We start from the raw sequence: 21,897 nt of genomic DNA on the forward strand, positions 1-21,897 counted from the left end.
CACTTTCCTGTAAACCATTCCAAGGCGCTGGTCTAGTAGAAGTCCCTTTTCTATTTGGATTTTAAAGTACTGTACTTACATGTATTAACCCAATTAAACTGGGCCATACAGCATGACTGAGCTTGCCTAGTAGTTATGAGCTTACGTCCCATAGAATTAATAATAATAATATTGATGTCTTATATAGCGCACGTATCTACCAAACAAGGCGGCTGAGTATTTACAAACTTTCAAAAAGATAGCTAATTGCAATGATGAATTTTGAGACCAAATTATTTAGCACCTTATAAGGGTTTACAAGATGCTACAGCCAGGAACACTGGGGCGAACCCCGTCTCTTTTCGCAAAGTGCACTGGGTTCTTTTACATGCTTTACACAACACATATGGGACCAACGGCTTTACGTCCCATCCAAAGGACGAAGCAATGATTAAGTGTCTTGCTTAAAGGAACACGTTGCCTTGGATCGGTCGAGTTGGTCTTTGAAAAGCGTTTGTAACCGTTTTTTATAAAATGCATATGGGTAGAAAGATGTTGTAAAAGTAGAATACAATGATCCACACAAACATGCCTCGAAATTGCGTGGTTTTCCTTTTACCTTGTCGACTAACACGTCGGCCATTTATGGGGGTCAAAATTTTGACTCCCATAAATGGCCGACCATGTTAGTTCGCACAGTAGAAGGAAAACCACGCAATTTCGAGGCAAACTTGTGTGGATCATTGTATTCTACTTTTAAAACATCTTTCCAACCATATGCATTTTATAAAAAACGGTTACAAACGCTTTTGTTTTGACCAACTCATCCGATCCAAGGCAACATGTTCCTTTAAGGACACAAGTGTCACGGCTGGGGATTCGAACCCACACTCAGAAACACAAGAGTTTGAATTCGGTGCTCTTAACCGCTCGGCCACGACACTTCCACAATTATGTGCCTTACAAGGCTTAGTAAATGCAGATTTCCACGGTAAGCAGAGCCATGAAATTTGACTTGCACATCATCATATCAAAATAATCTTTGTAGCACCCTTTCAGAGCTCGAATTTTGGGGGAAATGCACCAGACCACAGGACTTGTAGCTCAGAATCTTTACTGGATCAGGATTTTAATTACAAGACCAGAATCAAAATGAGAAGAGACTAGAATCAAAATGAGAAGAGACTAGAATCAAAATGAGAAGAGACCAGAATCAAAATGAGAAGAGACCAGAATCAAACCGAGCAGAGACTAGAATCAAAATGAGAAGAGACTAGAATCAAAATAAGAAGAGACTAGAATCAAAATGAGAAGAGACTAGAATCAAAATGAGAAGAGACTAGAATCAAAATGAGAAGAGACTAGAAACAAAATGAGAATAGACTAGAATCAAAATGAGAAGAGACTAGAATCAAAATGAGAAGAGGATAGAATCAAAATGAGAAGAGACTAGAATCAAAATGAGAAGAGACTAGAATCAAAATGAGAAGAGACTAGAATCAAAATGAAAAGAGACTAGAATCAAAATGAGAAGAGACTAGAATCAAAATGAGAAGAGACTAGAATCAAAATGAGAAGAGACTAGAATCAAAATGAGAAGAGACTAGAATCAAAATGAGAAGAGACCAGAATCAAAATGAGAAGAGACCAGAATCAAACCGAGCAGAAACTAGAATCAAAATAAAAAGAGACTAGAATCAAAATAAGAAGAGACTAGAATCAAAATGAGAAGAGACTAGAATCAAAATGAGAAGAGACTAGAATCAAAATGAGAAGAGACTAGAATCAAAATGAGAAGAGACTAGAATCAAAATGAGAAGAGACTAGAATCAAAATGAGAAGAGACTAGAATCAAAATGAGAAGAGACTAGAATCAAAATAAGAAGAGACTAGAAACAAAATGAGAATAGACTAGAATCAAAATGAGGAGAGACTATAATCAAAATGAGAAGAGACTAGAATCAAAATGAGAAGAGACTAGAATCAAAATGAGAAGAGACTAGAAACAAAATGAGAATAGACTAGAATCAAAATGAGAAGAGACTAGAATCAAAATGAGAAGAGGATAGAATCAAAATGAGAATAGACTAGAATCAAAATGAGAAGAGACTAGAATCAAAATGAGAAGAGACTAGAATCAAAATGAGAAGAGACTAGAATCAAAATGAGAAGAGACTAGAATCAAAATGAGAAGAGACTAGAATCAAAATGAGAAGAGACTAGAATCAAAATGAGAAGAGACTAGAATCAAAATGAGAAGAGACCAGAATCAAAATGAGAAGAGACCAGAATCAAACCGAGCAGAGACTAGAATCAAAATGAGAAGAGACTAGAATCAAAATAAGAAGAGACTCGAATCAAAATGAGAAGAGACTAGAATCAAAATGAGAAGAGACTAGAATCAAAATGAGAAGAGACTAGAATCAAAATGAGAAGAGACTAGAATCAAAATGAGAAGAGACTAGAATCAAAATGAGAAGAGACTAGAATCAAAATGAGAAGAGACTAGAACCAAAATGAGAAGAGACTAGAATCAAAATGAGAAGAGACAAGAATGAAAATGAGAAGAGACTAGAATCAAAATGAGAAGAGACTAGAATCAATATGAGAAGAGACTAGAATCAAAATGAGAACATGGTTTTATCATCTGAGTTGATGGATTGTAAACAAACACTATGACAAGATTTGTCTCTTGTGTTTTATTAGTGATTTTGCAGGGGTTGAAAGATATTTGTGAGACTTAAACTCTATATTTTAACATCATTCTTTTGAGACAAAGATGTTGAATTACAACAAAACCACAAATTAAGACCACCAGACTGGTCCTGTCTTGAGCTTACTGGCCAGACACTGAAATCACTGGCTAGTGGTCCAGTGCAAAATTTGAGCCCTGCGTTTTGGGAGTCAATGACCCTATTTCTTATTCAGTTGAGTGCAATTTTTCATGCTTAAATGCAGTGGACAATATTGGTAATTACTCAAAAAAATTATCAGCATAAAATCTTACTTCGTAACAAGTAATGGAGAGCTGTTGATAGTATAAAATATTGTGAGAAACAGCTCCCTCTGAAGTAATGTAGTTTTCGAGAAAGAAGTAATTTTCCACAAATTTGATTTCGAGACCTTATTAGAATTAGATTTTGAGGTCGGGAAATCAAGCATCTGAAAGCACACAACTTTGTGTGACAAGGGTGTTTTTTTCCCATTATTATCTCGCAACTTAGACGACCAATTGATTTCAAATTTTCACAGGTCACTTGTTATTTTATGCGTATGTTGAGATACACCAAGTGAGAAGACTGGTCTTCGACATTTACCAATAGTGTCCAGTGCCTTTAAAGCCATTGGACACTTTCGGTACAGAAAAAAAATTTAAAAGTTCACAGATTTACAAATAACTTACAGGGTTTACAGAAGGTAATGGTGAAAGACTTCTCTTGAAATATTATTCCATGAAATGCTTTCCATTTTGAGAAAACATTAAAACAACATAAATTCCCGATATCGAGAATTACGGATTTATTTTAAACACATGTCATGACACGGCGAAACGTGCGGAAACAAGGATGGGTTTTCCCGTTATTTTCTCCCGACTCCGATGACTGATTGAGCCTAAATTTTCACAGTTTTTTTTTTATATATACAAGTTGTGATACACGAAGTGTGGGCCTTGGACAATACTGTTTACCGAAAGTGTCCAATGTCTATAACTGCTGACTACAAAATGTGTTCGACGTGCATGCAAGGAGTCAATATATAGCATATATATCTTACACAAATTTTGCAGGTACAGGTTTCAATTCAAGGCTACTTTTTACAGCAGAAATGATTTGTTTGCTTAGTGGGAAAATAAGCCTAGAACCAGTTAAACACAGCATACCACTGTGACTTTATGGCCAGTAACCAATTGCTGCTACAGGAAAATCACTTGCTGCTTAGCATGAGGGACAAACCATAATTTACCTCTCGACATTGAAGCACTGTAAAGCTTTCTCAATGTTGACTGACCCCCCAAGTCGCTTGTACATGGGATCTTGAATGAGCTTCACATCCTCTGACTTTGACTCCTCAGCTGCCGACAATTTACCTGAATCATCAAAAATCCAAATATAATGGCCACTTTAATAAAGATGGTGACAATTTGGGGGAACAACACTATATTCAGACTAAAGACAAAAGAACGGCACAAGCTGGTGGAACTTGTGCTGAAATGTGAAATGTGCACTGGACGCCATTTGAACAAGCAACTCTTAATTGATACAACAATAGGTCAAAGCAGAAAATTCCCATTGCTATCAATGATATAACAACAAAACATTTGCTTGCTGAAATGGTACCTGCCATACATGCCATATGTATTTCATGTTCCAACACTGAATTTCTTTTGGCACAAAAATATGTTTTCTGGTTGATTGATTGAATGTTCACAGCTCTTATCTCGATAAAGATATTAATTTAAATTAAATTAAATTAAATTGAATTAAATTAAATTAAATTAAATTAAATTAAATTAAATTAAATTAAATTGAATTGAATTGAATTGAATTGAATTGAATTGAATTGAATTGAATTGAATTGAATTGAATTGAATTGAATTGAATTAAATTAAATTAAATTAAATTAAATTAAATTAAATTAAATTAAATTAAATTAAATTAAATTAAATTAAATTAAATTAAATTAAATTAAATTAAATTAAATTAAATTAAATTAAATTAAATTAAATTAAATTAAATTAAATTAAATTAAATTAAATTAAATTAAATTAAATTAAATTAAATTAAATTAAATTAAATTAAATTAAATTAAATTAAATTAAATTAAATTAAATTAAATTAAATTAAATTAAATTAAATTAAATTAAATTAAATTAAATTAAATTAAATTATTTATTCACTGTGCCAGCATAAAGTTCATTACCTCCGTTTGAACAAAATATACTACACATACATGTAACATATTTCAATTTAAACGGGACAATAAGATACACTACAAAATAAGAACGAGTCGCAATCGGATTGACTTTACCTTTTGCGGCCGCTCTGAATTTCTCAACTATCACTTCAACATTAAGCTGGTAAAACTCTTGCAGTTTGAACGTTGGGAGGACTGTGTCTGCCAGGAGGCTCCAGATTCTCTGTAAAAAAAAAAAGGTTTAAGAAGTGTAGAAGCAGATCATGTCTCAACCAAACCCCATGAACTTTTGCTTTGAAGTGTTGACAGCAGAATTTGAGTGTTGGTCCCATGTGTCGTATAATGCACGAAAAAGAACCCAGTGCACTTATCTAAAAGAGAAGGGGTTCACCCCGGTGTTCCTGGTTTAATTGGCAGCATACTGCGCCACAGTACTTTGTAAACCTTAAGGACGCAGGTGTCACGACTGGGATTCAAACCCACACTCTGCTGATTAGAAACATCAGAGTGGTGTCCTGCTCATTTCTGCTTAGCAGACAATTGTTAAGCAACATTTTCTGCTTATGCAACTCTATGAAATTGGGCCATGGTGTCAAAGGGTGTGGCGTGGCTGACCATTTTATAGGCTTGGCTGACCATGTTATGGTCGTGGCTGACCATGGGCTAGGCTGACCATGTTATAGGCGTGGTTGACTATGTAATGGGCGTGGCTCACCTGTATCTGCTCCTCATTGTTGATGACCGGGGATATTCCTTCTCCCGCCCACTTCCCCTCAATCACCTCTAGAGTAAAATGCCACAGCACCCGGTCAAGGACGTAAGCCGGCCGGAGGTGAGGTGAGTTGCGGACATTGTACGCGCACTCTGGGTGCTCCTTGAGCCAGGGACTGTCAAAGGAGGTGTGGTTCCAGACGACATCGCACAGACTGAGCATCCCCCACTCGTACTGGAGCTTGGCCAGTAGTTTTGATATATCATCATTTGATACAGAGGCCTTGTCCTTGCAGGCAAATCCTGGATTTAGCTTCAGCTGGAAACCAAAAATAAAGATACATTTTGAAGAGGCCAAAAAGAAAAGCTATTCCAAAATCTTTAAAATTCATCACCTGGTTCCTTTATGGCAGGAGGTTTTAAAGTGAGGATCATTGGCTCTGTGGTTTCTTTCCCAACCTTTCAACTCTGTGGACCCAGGTTCGAACCCCACTATGTACAGGGGCCTTGCCTGTGGATTGGGTGTCATGTGCCGACCTGATTGCATAGGTTCCCCCCCCCCCCCCCCCCCCCCCCCCCCGAGGTTTTCCTTCCACATCATAAACTTTACATTTCGTCTTGTGTTCTATTCATTCTGTTAATGGCGCTAATTGTGCTGTTTAAAATTATAATTATAAAATAAAGAAGTCATTAAATAAAGAAAAAAAGTCAAAGCCATACAAAGATGTGTATAAGCTTTACCTGGTCTCGAATTGAATAAGATGAATTGGATGCACCAAGTTCTTGGATGGGAGTGAAGTGAAGGAAATTGTAGCCTGTCTCCCTGGCGGTGGCCAGACGGTTCTCCCAGCATGAAAGGGGGCCAAGACATTTCGCCAAGACGGTCTGCAGAGTGACGCAGTCCAGGGGGAGGGTGTCTGTCTCGCCGGTCAACTTCAGGGTGGGGTCGACGATGAAGTAACCTGATCCCTGTGGTGTGTTACTGGACGAAAGAAAAAGGAGATGTCCGAGAGTTAGGAGGGAAACATCTGTAGGGTTTCAAATTATTGCTCACTTTCAAGCATCAAAAAGATTGAACCACTGGTTTGATCAAATATGGTGTCAAATCTTGACAATTAAAAGGAAGTTTCCCCTTAAAGTAAACACAAAAATCGCTAACTTAACTTTAGTGTTACATTTACTAGGATTTGCAGACTCTCTAAATTCACTATAAAAAAACCCCCTTAAAGTTATGTGACCCATTTTGTATAGCACCTTGCAAGGGTTTTACAAGGTGATGTGGCACAATCTGCTGCCAGAAATGACAGAAACACTGAAACCCTTCCTCCTAATGTTAAGTGAACTGAGTGAAGCAACTGGGTTAAAGGCAAAGAACACTATTGGTAATTACTCAAAATAATTATTAGCATAAAACTTTACTTGGTAACGAGTATATGGAGAGAGGTTGATAGTACAAAACATTGTGAGAAATGGCTCCCTCTGAAGTGACGTAGTTTTCGAGAAAGAAGTAATTTTCCATGAATTTGATTTTGAGACCTCAGAATTAGATTTTGAGGTCTCGAAATCAAGGATCTGAAAGCACACAACTTAGTGTGACAAGGGTGTTTTTTCTTGCATAGTTATCTCGCAACTTCGGCGACCAATTAAGCTCAAATTTTCACAGGTTTGATATTTTATGCATATTTTGAGACACACCAAGTGAGAAGACTGGTCTTGGACAATTACCAATAGTGTCCAGTTTCTTAAAGTGTCTTGCTCAAGGAAAAAAGTGCCATGACCAGGACCTGAACCCACACTCATGATAACCCCTAAAGTTGAGTCAAGAGCATTAGAGATCACTCATCCACCACAGTACAGGCATGACAAGGGTTTGGGCAACATACGGTATCATACCGTATGTTAAGCTTGGGCAGTGTTTGAATTTGGGTTCGATGGTATACCATCGCAAGAATACTGCAGTAAGCAGGGCTGGGATTAAACAAACCCTAGAGTTTTACTGCTTATAATTAGCTCAGAGCAGGGGTCACTTTTCCCAAGGGTATGCCCAACTGTGGGAGTAGATCATGGGTAAAACGATCCAAGTGTGAAAGGACCGGCCCTTATAGTTTGAAAGGGGCTACTGGGGATGGAAGTGTCGTGGCCGAGCGGTTAAGAGCACCGAATTCAAACTCTGGTGTTTCTGATCAGCAGAGTGTGAGTGCGAGTCCCTGTCGTGACACTTGTGTCCTTATAAAGCAAGACACTTTACCATTGCTTCGTCCTTCGGATGGGACGTGAAGACGTACATGTATGTCCCGTGTGTTGTGTAACGCACGTAAAAGAACCCAGTGCACTTACTGAACAGAGAAGGGATTCGCCTCAGTGTTCCTGGCTGGATTGGCAGCAAGTTGCGCAACAGCACCTTGTAAACCATTACATGGTGCTATGTAAAAGGAGTGGATCTCATAATTTCAAACGTAGTCCCACATACCTTGCAGGAAATACTGTATGTTAAAGCGCCTTGAGCATCACGAATATGCGGGCCACATGTATATATAAGAAGTCACTATTATTATACCTTGTTCCATGAGTGAAGTAATACTGGAAAGAACCGGCAAGATGCAGGCGAACCTCGCAGTACTGATCCGATGTGTCACAGCGCGAATTTGACGCAGCGAGCCACTGCAACTCGTAGAACTCCCCTCGATTAAAGGGGCGCACCACTGGGGAGTGGCCAGGGGGGTGGTTGGTGAAGACGTGAACCTGCTTGGACTGGAGGGAGGGTCCGAGGACAAACTGGAGTTTCCATCCTATGTGGCGGAAAATAATAACAATAAATGTGGAACAAGTTAAATAAGCCTGATACTGAACATTTTTCTTAGCAAATTTGTTTTTCTTTTATGAATACATGAAGTAACTTTCAGCAGGAATTTGTCAAGGACACAAAGTAAGTCTGAAATTTTACCTTTGAGAGGGCCCTTTTTTTGGGGGGGGGGGGGGGGATTGGCACTTTCATCGGAAAATGTTAAAGTATATGAGGGTAACATTTCAAGGGTCACAAATGTCAAAACCAGGGGCAATATGGCTTATGCGACATATAGCCATGTAATTCCAGGCCTAAAAAGGTATTTGCCAGATGTATCTGCAATGTAAATAAATGCTTACATCAAGTACATGTATGTATACAAAAGCCAGATGAGGACAATTTCAGGAAAATACCAACCGACAACATTTTTTGAAGCACAAAATAATTTGCCACTTGGCAGAAATCAATTACCCGTCAAAATACATCAAAATACCCGTCAAAGTACCCATCAAAGTACCGTAAGAACTATTGAGTCTAAGACTGGTACTCAGTGAATTTTGCTTAGCTCAGACCAAACCAACATTTTCTACTGGCAGAGCTGTACAGTTAGGCTGATATGAATGAGGCTGAGGCATGACAAAAACAACCACCCAGGTCCAACCTGTGAATGATCATGTTTTAAATGTGGACACTCTGTTTTATCTGTCATTTTGTGAACAATTTGAACACCCAGCTTTTAAATTTCCAGCAAATTTCGTTGTCAGTGTATCTTTATGCTACCCTGTTTTTAATTTTGACATTCTGTTTTTTGCTATAATATGTTATGTATTATATAAGTGAGCAATTATGACACCCAGTTTTTAAATTTCTAGCAAATTTGGACACCCTTAATACCAAATCCTGGCTAAAACCTTCTCTTGTATGCTTCCAGCTAAGCAAAGTGGTGCACAAAATGTTTCAGTTGCACCTCCAAATCTATACTAGCATTTTAGTACACACAAAACGAGTTCAGGCTGAATAATTGAACTATGAGAGACTAGTGGGGCTTTTTCCAAATATCGACATAGGCTCCGTCACTGCCCCAGGCTTCAATTGATGTTAGACACACCGTACAAAATGTACAATGTTCTGAAATTGATGGCCGAGCCCAATCTCCTGGACTGCACCTGGATTAAATTGGGTCTTTGCCGACCCCCTTCCCTTGGGAAATTATAATAATGTGTCGGGAAGTACATTTTAAAGGAGCACGATGAATAAACATAATCAGGTGAAAATGGAGGCAGAGGCAAGGTAGTCTCGAAGGAGCTTGAAGATTGAAGATCCTAAACCCACAAAAATCATTAATATAAATTAAGCCATTGAACATTGTTTTAACTGCTCCCTTGTAGATTTTGAAGATAAAATCTACAAAATTCATAAAACAAAACCATTCAAATTTTTTAAATATTATTATTGTTATTATTATTTATTCGACCAAAACAACACAAAATGTACAAAAATAGATATCATTAAGCACAAAATAATAAATATGTACAATAACAAAAAAGCAAACACAAGAAATACACCTACATACATAAACATCTTAAAAGGGCCAGTACAATATTACTACAACTAACCAAGGACGAACCAACATGCAAAAACCAAAACAATTGATAGAAACTTGCATTGGAGATAAAGAATATTAATTTTGGTGTCACCCATACAATCCCAATTTATCCATTAAAAATGTTGCATTTAAATTGCACAGTGAAGTTTTGAAAAAAAAACATCCATCAAGTAAATCAACATAGTCTCAATTCGACAGGCTTCGGGCCAACTTGCAAATTTTTGGTAAAAAAACCTTAATTTTGAAAAATCCAGTGGAGAACCATGGAGGTATGTAGGATCTAACCTCCCATTGCCGAACCATGGAGCAATGACCTCAAACACCCCACACACAACATTCACCAAAGGGCAAGGACGACTTGCAAACTACTGACGTGTGTGTATATGATAAAGAAACCTTAAAGGGTCTATGTACCTTTTTTTTTTGGTCAAAAAACACAATGTCCACAGATTTACACAAAACTTACACAGTTTGAAGAACATGATGGTAGAAAGCTTCCCTGAAAATATTACTTGCTGAGCTGCTGTAGTTTCTGAGAAATGAGTAAAACAATGTCATGAAAATAATTTTCGTCTCAGTGATCATGAGACGAAAATTATTTTAGCATGTAAAAACGTATTTTCATGACATTGTTTTACTACTTTCTCAAAAACTATAGCACCTCAGCAACTAATATTTTAAGATACGCTTTCTACTATCATTATGTTCAAACGTTATTATTATTTATTCGACCAAAACAACACAAAATGTACAAAAATAGATATATTTAAGCACAAAATAATAAATATGTACAATAACAAAAAAGCAAACACAAGAAATACACCTACATACATAAACATCTTAAAAGGGCCAGTACAATATTAATACAACTAACCAAGGACGAACCAAAATGCAAAAACCAAAACAATTGATAGAAACTTGCATTGGAGATAAAGAATACTAATTTTGGTTTCACCCAGACGGGGATACAATCCCAATTTATCCATTAAAAATGTTGCATTTAAATTGCACAGTGAAGTTTTGAAAAAAAAACATCCATCAAGTAAATCAACATAGTCTCAATTCGACAGGCTTCGGCCAAACTTGCAAATTTTTTGTAAAAAATACCTTAATTTTGAAAAATCCAGTGGAGAACCATGGAGGTATGTAGGATCTAACCTCCCATGGGAGAACCATGGAGCAATGACCTCAAACACCCCACACACAACATTCACCAAAGGGCAAGGACGAGTTGCAAACTACTGACGTGTGTATATGATAAAGAAACCTTAAAGGGTCTATGTACTTCTTTTTGTTGGTCAAAAAACACAATGTCCACAGATTTTCACAAAACTTACACAGTTTGAAGAAACTGATGGTAGAAAGCTTCCCTGAAAATAATACTTGCTAAGCTGCTGTAGTTGTTGAGAAATGAGTAAAACAATGTCATGAAAGTAATTTTCGTCTCAGCCCTCAGTGATCATGAGACGAAAATTATTTTAGCATGTAAAAAAGTATTTTCAAGACATTGTTTTACTAATTTCTCAAAAACTATAGCACCTCAGCAACTAATATTTTAAGGTACGCTTTCTACTATCATTATGTTCAAACGATGTAAGTTTAATGTAAATCTGTGGACACTGTGTTTCGTGTTACAAAAAGTAGGCCTAAATATACCCACATCCTGCATCACTGCCCCAGGCTTCGTTTAATGTTAGACACACCGTACAAAATGTACAATGTTCTGAAATTGATGGCCGAGCCCAATCTCCTGGACTGCACCTGGATTAAATTGGTCTTCGCCGACCCCCTTCCCTTGGGAAACTATAATAATGTGTCGGGAAGTACATTTTAAAGGAGCTCGATGAATAAACATAATCAGGTGAAAATGGAAGCAGAGGCAAGGTTCTCTCGAAGGAGCTCGAAGATTGAAGATCCGAAACCCACAAAAATCATTAATATAAATTAAGCCATTGAACATTGTTTTAACTGCTTCCTTGTAGATTTTGAAGATAAAATCTACAAAATTCATAAAACAAAACCATTCAAAATATTTTAATATTATTATTGTTATTATCATTTATTCGACCAAAACAACACAAAATGTACAAAAATAGATATATTTAAAGCCATTGGACCCTTTCGGTAAACAGTGTTGTCCAAGGCCCACACTTCGTGTATCACAACTTCTATATCAAATAACAAAACTGTGAAAATTTGGGCTTAATCGGTCATCGGAGTCGGGAGAAATAACGGGAAAGCCCACCCTTGTATCCGCGCGTTTCGCCGTGTCATGACATGTGTTTAAAATAAATCCGTAATTCTCGTTAACGAGAATTGATATTGTTTTACTGTTTTCTCAAAAAGTAAAGCATTTCATGGAATAATATTTCAAGAGAAGTATTTCATTACTACCTTCTGTAAACCCTGTAAAGTTATTTGTAAATCCGAGAACTTTTTTTTTTTCTGTACTGAAAGGGTCCAATGGCTTTAGCGAGAATTTATATTGTTTTACTGTTTTCTCAAAAAGTAAAGCATTTCATGGAATAACATTTCAAGAGAAGTATTTCTGTAAACCCTGTAAGTTATTTGTAAATCTGTGAACTTTTTCTTTTTTTTCTGTACCGAGATGGTCCAATAGCTTTAAGCACAAAATAATAAATATGTACAATAACAAAAAAGGAAACACAAGAAATACACCTACATACATTTATAAACATCTTAAAAGGGCCAGTAAAATATTAATACAACTACGAACCAAAATGCAAAAACCAAAACAATCGACAGAAACTTGCATTGGAGATAAAGAATATTAATTTTGGTGTTACCCATACAATCCCAATTTATCCATTAAAAAATGTTGCATTTAAATTGCACAGTGAAGTTTTGAAAACAAACATCAATCAAGTAAGTCAACATAGTCTCAATTTGACAGGCTTCGGCCAACTTGCAAAATGTTTTGTAAAAAATACCTTAATTTAGAAAAATCCAGTGGAGAACCATGGAGGTAGGATCTACATGTACCTCCCATGGGAGAGCCATGGAGCATTGATCTCAAACACCCCACACACAACATTCACCAAAGGGCAAGGACGAGTTGCAAACTACCAACACTGACGTGTGTATATGATAAAGAAACCTTAACCATTTAGCCACTGGACCGCCCAGCCGCCTATCGATATACTGTATGTGGTAGGAGGAAACCTTGCTAGCTTGTGTTTATAGAAAATAAAGGAACATCAAAAGAATCCTCGATAGTCATTATTAAGCTAATGAAGCTAATGATGGTGAAATAATTTAGCTCTTACCCCAACAAAACGCTCATTAGTAAACACAAAGGAAACTGTATTTATTCATCATTCATGATAATAATTATTGTCAAAAACTCACGCCTTCGCATTTAATCAGTATAATCATTGAGTCAGATAAAAGCCTTGAAAAGCTATTGTGTCAATTTTATCCTTACAAACAAATATTCGCCATAAAAATTACCGTAGCCGTTTAACGAGAGACATTTATTGTTTTCATGCGAACTTGTACTTTTATGCAAATATCAAGGTTCAAATTGTGCATAAAAATTAAGCTGTGGCTATCTTTTAAAATTTGAACTACGATTCCAGTAATTAACTGCAAGAATCTTGAAGTATTAGTTTTCAGTAAACTCGAGCGGTGCAGGGACTAGAGGGTTAAAGGGTCTATGTACTTCTTTTTGTTGGTCAAAAAACACAATGTCCACAGATTTACACAAAACTTACACAGTTTGAAGAAAATGATGCTAGAAAGCTTCCCTTCCCTAGCATGTAAAAACGTATTTTCAAGACATTGTTTTACTACTTTCTCAAAAACTATAGCACCTCAGCAACTAATATTTTAAGGTACGCTTTCTACTATCATTATGTTCAAACGATGTAAGTTTAATGTAAATCTGTGGACATTGTGTTTCGTGTTACAAAAAGTAGGCCTAAATACATGTATACCCACATCCTGCAAACACACATACATGTAGGCCTACAGTACATACATCCACCAAAGAGCAATGACTACATGTTGCAAACTAAGTCCCACTGTTAGACCACATTAACAAAAAAATGGTTGATCATTCTTTTTTTTTTACGGATGGGGAGGGAGGCAAATTTTTGTTTTGTTTTTGTTGTTGTTAAAGTTGTGTTGACATGCCAAATATGAAATCAAGAATAAAGAAATCATCACAATCACTATAAATTAGAGGGTTTGTATGTTTTTGATGTTTTTAATAGTTTTGTCAAACAAATTTAACTCCTGTTTAGTTCCTGTAAACTTTTTTAAATAACTTTAAGCACAGTGTACCCCAAGTAAATATTTGAAGAATTGTTCTTACTTTGCCAACATGAATAAAAACCTTCTTTAAACATTTTTCAAACCTGTACATTTAAACAAAAATATATATTATTGAAAAGGTTGTTTTTTATGATAAAAAAAACAAAAAGGGGGTCAGGGGTTTTGAATGGTCGGGTGGGGACGATCAACAATTTTTTTTTATGTGGCATTTTTCTGCGTAGCCGTTGAAATTGCGTGATAATAATGCAAGAAAAAACACCCTTGTCATGCGAAGTTGTTTGCTTTCAGACGCTTGATTTCGAGACCTCAAAATTTAGTTTGAGGACTCGAAATCAAATACGTGGAAAACTACTTCTTTCTCGAAAACTATGTTACTTCAGAGGAAGCCGTTTGTTCTCACAATGTTTTATACTATCAACCTCTCCCCATTACTCGTTACCAAGTAAGGTTTTATGCTAATAATTATTTCGAGTAATTACCAATAAAGTCCACTGCCTTTAAAGAGTGCACACACTGATTTCTGTTTGTCATGTTTGTTTGCAGTCGGATACATTTGACAAATATCCGGGCAGGCATTATTATACTATACCAACACGTTTGACAGTGTTAGGAAAAAAATCTGTCTGGCCTTTTATGTTGAAAGGGCAAAGGCGTTTTGATTTTTGCAAAGGGCACATTCACTTCACGTTAACTTCTGAAGGGCACCAAGGCATGGACTATATGGGCAATGGAGGTCATGACCTCCGTGGTCAGAGTGTAATTCCAGTCCTGATTATAGGTTTGAACTTCATTTTAACAGAAAATATTAGTAATGACTAACAAAATGTGTGCAAAGCATGTAACTTAATAATAACACACAGTTCCTATATAAGTACATACTTTGCTAGGCATGATGGGCATCTCAAAGTTCTCATAATTTGTTCACACAAAGGAACGTGTTTGAGTTAATAAGATAATTATCTAGCACCTGCTTTATAATGTAAGGGTTGACAAGATGACAGTACAACCTGCAGCCAAGCATGCCAGAGACACGTAGGTGAACTCCTTACTCGTATCAAGCCTGTACATATGCTTTTTGAAAATGGCAAGGGCACCAAGGCATTTTCTCCTTGGTAAAGGGCACCCTATGAGGAAATCATTTCTACTGGACAGAGTATTTCAAGGGCACCAAGGCAATTACCAGGGGCGTGAAGTATCAGGCCTGCTTAAATAGAGTTGCAAACATTTACATCTTGCAATCAGAGAGTTATGTACAACATACAGGGAGATAATATATTTAGAAAATACACTTTTAGTTTTAAAAGGCATTTTACTCGGGTGGGGTTCGAGCCCACGACCTTGGAATTCTAGTTTTAGAAGCGGACAGTACCCACTGCTAAAACATAGGATTCGACCTGCCTCTAGCTACCGGGCAATCTCAGTGGTCTAGTTGGTATGACACTGCTCTAGAATTCCCAAAGTCGTGGGTGCGAATCCCACCCGAGTAAAATGCCTGTGATTTTTTCACAGGACTCGGGAAAGTACTGAGTATACAGTGCTACACACATCGGTGTACATGGGTAAAAACCAAAAAATTAATAAGCTCAAGGTTGGTTGCATACACAAGATGCCTAACTAAAACCCCAACTTTTTGTTGTCTTTTTCTCATGGGTCCCAAGACTCCAAATGAATCCCTAAAATCTCATCAAAATCTCAAACGTCGGGGGAAATTCATGGTTGATTTAAGATGAAATGACCCTTCTATCAATCTCAAATGAGGTAATCCTTTCTGACATGATTGAAGAAGAGTTCAAAAGTAATTGAAAAAAAAGCCGAAAAACTCACTAATAAAAATGTGTGTTCTTGGCACAGTTGGGGAATTATGAAAATGAGGCATGTTACATAGCGCCCTCGTGTGATCAGTCCACGACCATACTAGACTGGGCCCCTGTCTTTATCCTTAAGGATAAAGACAGGTACCAGTTATTCAGATCCAGTGATTCCATTGGGTACAATGATACCATTGGATAAGAGCAGTGACTAAAAGGTACTGTAGCTGGGTTTGTTTTGATTGGTCTGAGGTCACCTCGGTTGGCCAATCAAAACACATGTGGAAGGCTTACTTTCAGTCGTTCGCATCCACGTGCATTGACGTGTGTGGGATGATGCATGGTGGAAACAGTAGTTGCTTGGTAATGTTGGTGTAGAATTTGTACGTATTTCTATGTGAGGTCAAAGGTGAATCTACATGCCGGTTTTGATGCCGGTCTCTGGCGTTATTTACGACACTCGAAGTATGATGCCAGATGTTCAAGCTACATTACATGTACCACCACACTAGCCAAATGGTTTAAGAGTCAAACAGGCTTGACCTTTTGCTATTCAGTCTGTCTCGGATAATTTTAATCTCTGTCAGGAAAATGGATACGTGTCGGAAGGTTGAAGAATGACCCAGCAAGGTTTAGCTTCCAGTATGTATGACATTACTACTACATACTCTATGTTGGAGGATGCACATGTGCTCCGTTTACTATTACACAAAAAATTCAAGTTAAATATTTCCCAGCAACATGAGCACAGAGTACAATAGGTGTTTAGCCACAGGGGTGTCTGGGAGTCTTTTGGACACCCCGTTTTAAAATTTGGACACCCTGTTTTATCTAGGTCATTCACATGTAATATTGTGAAGCTCTGTTCTACTTCTTGCAATGTGATACAAATTTTGATTTTCAGTGCAGTAACATTTATTGTCCGACATGTTGTCACAATACAATAAAATACAGTAATGGAATAATACAAAAAATCAATAATGTATATTATCGTTGGTCGTACCACGAACTGACCCAACTGACTCAAATCATACATTTTTGCAATTTTTTTAAAGGCAGTGGACACTATTGGTAATTGTCAAAGACAAGTCTTCACAGTTGGTGTATCTCAACATATATGCATAAAATAACAAACCTGTGAAAATTTGAGCTCAATCGGTCATCAAAGTTGCGAGATAATAACGAAAGAAAAAACACCCTTGTCACACGAAGTTGTGTGCGTAGGTCTCGAAATCAAATTCGTGGAAAATTACTTCTTTCTCCAAAACTATGGCACTTCAGAGGGAGCTGTTTCTCACAATGTTTTATACCACCAACCTCTCCCCATTACTTGTCACCAAGAAACGTTTTATGCTAATAATTATTTTGAGTAATTACCAATAGCTTCCACTGCCTTTAAAAACAAAATATTGACAAACTCAATGCTGTTAACATTATCAGCAAGTTTCAGTGCCTAATTTGTAATAGTTTGGTAATTACACTAATTAGTATGAACGACGCATCGCTGGACTTGCCATTTTGTCTTTTCACAAAGTGACCTATCTAGATACGTCGCTTTACCAATGGTTAAACTATGCGCTACAGCGCGCGCGATTAGAGCGCGCGTGAAAATTTTCACAAAGTGACCGATCTCGATAGGTCTCTATTACACATTGGTTTGTACACAGCGCGCTGCAGGCAAAAATGAAATTTTCATTTTCACAAAGTGACCTATCTGTTCAGGAATTAATTACTAATTAAAATAGTTTTAGAGATGAAACCCCATTGATAGTTCTGTATGAATAAAGTATTCAGCTTTGTTTTCGTCATAAAATAATACAATAAAGTTGGTAAGCAGACTCCGAAAGAGCAGTTTGAAAAGTAGTACAACTTCAATCGTGATTTTCTCCGAACACGATTTTTTAAAACAGTGAACGAGTTAGGTCAGTTCGTGGTACGAACGCTGATATGTTGGAATAACAAAAGCAATATAGTCTGGGGTACACGTGGTTCAGTAATAAGCAATAATATATAATAAAGAAATAAAGACAACATTGAGGTACAAGGTGAAGTGTGAAGCTTTTGTACCCTAACCTGTATGGACAGACAAACATTTAGTACAAACTCGCAACGAATAATTCGCATCAGTTGACTTGTGCTCAACTCCTGCGAAACATTCGTTGCAAAAACAGCCATGTAATGTCAAAATTTGTATCGCATTCGCATTGGCAGGATGTTTAGTACGTATGAACCGGGATATAGTCAACAATTGTGGACACCCAGTTTTTAAGTTTCCAGGAGATTTGGACACCCTAAACAAATTCCTGCCTAAAACCTTGGGATAGGCAGATATTTGAACGAGGAAGTGTATTGTAATTTAAAAATTATGTTTTGACAAGGACTACTAGTACATGAAGGGCTATATTACATTTGGCAGAGCTCAGATGTTACACTTGAAAATTATAAGCGTAGTCGGGTCAGTGGGGCCAGACACTCATGGGTCGAACAAATTAGGCAGTCTTTGTGTCTTTTCAATTGAATAATAACACCTCACTCTATGCTTCTATATTATTATAATTTTTATGAAAGAATTGTTTTAAAAAGGCTTGATTTGATTGAACGTGATCAGTAGGCCCTATCCTTTCATTTAATTTCTAATTCTGGTTGTATATTAAAGGCTGTGGACACTATTGGTAATTACTCAAAATAATTATTTAGCATAAAACCAATTACTTGGTAATGAGTAATAGGGAGAGGTTGATAGTAGGCCTATAAAACATTGTGAGAAACAGCTCCCTCTGAAGTAAAGTAGTTTTCGAGCGAGAAGAACTTTTCCACGAATTTGATTTCGAGACCTCAGATTTAGAATTTGAGGTCTCGAAATCAAGCATCTGAAAGCACACAACTTCGTGTGACAAGGGTGTTTTTTCTTTCGTTATTATCTCGCAACTTCGACGATCAATTGAGCTCAAATATTCACAGGTTTGTTATTTTATGCATATATGTTGAGATAAACATGTACACCAAGTGAGAAGACTGGTCTTTGACAATTACCAATAGTGTCCACTGTCTTTAAAGCCAAGATAACCCAGAAAGGCAAACTTAATCACTAAACCAGCCACAAACTCAGGAAGAAAGTTCTAATTTCAGATGTGGGAAGAAAGCCCTGGTGAAACTTATTCCAGGAAAAACCCATGATGCATCACAGGTACACATACACTGTAGGGAGTGAAAAACCAAATGGGCAATTCCAAGCAAACAGGGACATTGACCCAAAATATCAAATTCACCCCTGAACTTCCTTTTTATTTTTAAGTTATTGCTATCGAATGTAAGGACCAGGAAAATACTTTTTTAGTCAAATAGTTATTGTTTTCTATGAAATATGTCACGTTTCTTCCTTGTTATGTTTGGCTTAAAAAATAAAATATTTATGTGCATTTTTGTCATTTGTTTGCATTTTCCCCATAAAATAACAGTTTTACAAAATTTTAATGCAATTTAGTAGTATGACCTTATACCTTTCAACAAATCAAAAAAAAATCTGCCCATGACTTTTCTTTAAGATTTGTAGGTGCACAGTTGTTGGGTGCAGAGAGGTATGAAATGCGAGTGACGAAAAGCTCCCTTTTTTATTATTTTTTACAACTGGTTGTGATTGTATTGTTGCCAATTGAAAGTTTGCTTCTCCCACCAATACCAAGTATAAAAGCACCAAGTATTAAAACAAAATACCAACCACATTATAATAGGAGGCCCTTGAAATTTAAAATGCGAGTGACGTGAAATGCGAGTGACGATATGTAATGCGACTGACGGTACCAATTGCTATTATAAAAATGTGTACAAAGATAGTTTTGAGGGAAGTAATGTGTATGAAAGTTTACTACATGTACCAGCAATACTTGAGAAAGAAAAATAATAATCTGCCCATGACTTTTCTTTAAGATTTGTAGGTGCACAGTTGTTGGATGCAGAGAGGTATGAAATGCGAGTGACGGAAAGCTCCCTTTTTTTCTTCTTTTTTCACAACTGGTTGTGATTGTATTGTTGGCAATTGAAAATTTGCTTCTCCCACCAATACCAAGTATAAAAGCACCAAGTATTAAAAAAAAACCATAACAATAACAATAGTTGTTCGGCTGTTGGCCGAACACCTTACAAAATACCAAGCAGATTCTCATAGGAGGCCCTTGAAATTTGAAATGTGACTGGCGTGAAATGCGAGTGACGAAATGTAATGGGACTGACGGTACCATTTTCTGTTATAAAAATGTGTACAAAGATAGTTTTGAGGAAAGTAATGTGTAAGAAAGTGTACTACATGTACTATGCATTACTTAAGCCTATTGTTTTAGGCCTATAGAGGACAGGCATAATTTGTGGTACCCAGGATGCATTGCATCTCCATAGGAGTATCATCGCAAAGCCGTATGATGTAGCACTAACAAGGACATGCGCTTCTGCAGTTTACTGATCCTTGCGCGATCTACAATTCTCTGCTATCCAGTCTGGTTGTATTGAAACAAAAGATAATTTAATTTGATCATTAATATGTGTAGTATGTAGTACATATAGCTTACTACCAAAACAGTTCCTCTGATTTATTACAACTATAATTTGGTAATTTGTATTTACGAGATGATTTACACAATTAATTAGCTGTTTCGTAGCGAAGCGCAGCGAAACAGCTCTTGTTTTTGTTAAAGTTTTTTTTATTATTATTATTATTTTTTATTTTATTTGTCATCTTCAGAAAAATTTCATATAAGTGCTGATTTGCAATGTTCCCAAAGAGCAATTGCAATGAAATTTTCAGGGATGAAAGGTATTGGTGCAATGATCATTGCAAAACAAGGATGTCATTATGACATATAATCAGAAGTCACGTGACGTCATCTTAAAGGTGTTGTATTTTAAATGTTTGAAAATTTATAACAAATCAGCCACAAGAGACCGTAGGTTTCTGTTTGCGGGATTGGGGAGGAATAAATAAGGTCTTCATTTTGTTTCGCGTGCGTGACCTCACATGACCTCTACTTCCGGTCGAAACCGGAAGTGGCCCTCTAATTCAAAATTGGAAAAAGATATGAAGTTGCTTTTAACGATGTTAGTGCGTGGCAAGGGTGGGCAGTTCAAAAAAAATACCAATGACGTCACAAAATGCAACGGCGCCCTCTAGCGGCAGGTTGAAAACTCGTCAAAATGGACTTTTTGAAGATGTGTGTGGTGAAGTTTTTTGTAATCACTTCAAATTTTACACACATATTAACTGTCAGGCAGCCATTATATGTGTGAAGTTTCAGATCAATGACGTCATTGGGGGTCACGTGACGCGGCCTTAAAGGTGCACTTTTTGAACTAATATAACTCTCTAAGTAATTATGCGATTATGTTGAAACTTGGTAGGTTGTTAGATATTGGCAAGCTCTCGTGAATTGTGAAATGACGTCATAGTGACGTCATCACACGATATTTTATGATTTTTTCAATTTTTGCACCTTTAACGAATAAATTGCTATCCGAACATAATATAATCCAAATTTTTTATTTTTTAATAGCCTGGACTAGTCATAACTGCTTTAAAAAAAGAATAAATTTCAAATTCAGTTGACAAAATTTAAATTGTTATTAACGAAACAGCTCTGCATTTGTGCACAAATGCAATCATTTTTTTTCTGCATTTATTGTATTAGGCCTGTATTAACTCTTGTATTTAATATAATCTTATTACGTCCATCCCATGTATTTCAGAAATGGCGTTGACTGGCAAAATGAGGCAGAAGCATTACATTGAAAAAAAGAAAGCAGCAGGAAAG

General features: G+C 36.6%; 1 protein-coding gene across 1 annotated transcript in view; it reads right to left on the reverse strand.

Annotated features, from left to right (window-relative positions):
- Positions 1-21,897, reverse strand: part of LOC139945830 (glycogen debranching enzyme-like) — a 57,676-nt gene that overhangs the window by 30,190 nt on the left and 5,589 nt on the right. The window contains exons 3-7 of the mRNA XM_071943298.1: positions 8,162-8,393; positions 6,346-6,586; positions 5,609-5,923; positions 5,008-5,116; positions 3,943-4,066 (exon numbers count right to left, since the gene is read on the reverse strand). Of these exons, the coding sequence (XP_071799399.1) occupies positions 3,943-4,066; positions 5,008-5,116; positions 5,609-5,923; positions 6,346-6,586; positions 8,162-8,393 (1,021 nt within the window). The remainder of the gene's footprint in view (positions 1-3,942; positions 4,067-5,007; positions 5,117-5,608; positions 5,924-6,345; positions 6,587-8,161; positions 8,394-21,897) is intronic.

Source organism: Asterias amurensis, chromosome 13, assembly GCF_032118995.1.
Source record: "Asterias amurensis chromosome 13, ASM3211899v1".
NCBI classification, from domain to species: domain Eukaryota; kingdom Metazoa; phylum Echinodermata; class Asteroidea; order Forcipulatida; family Asteriidae; genus Asterias; species Asterias amurensis.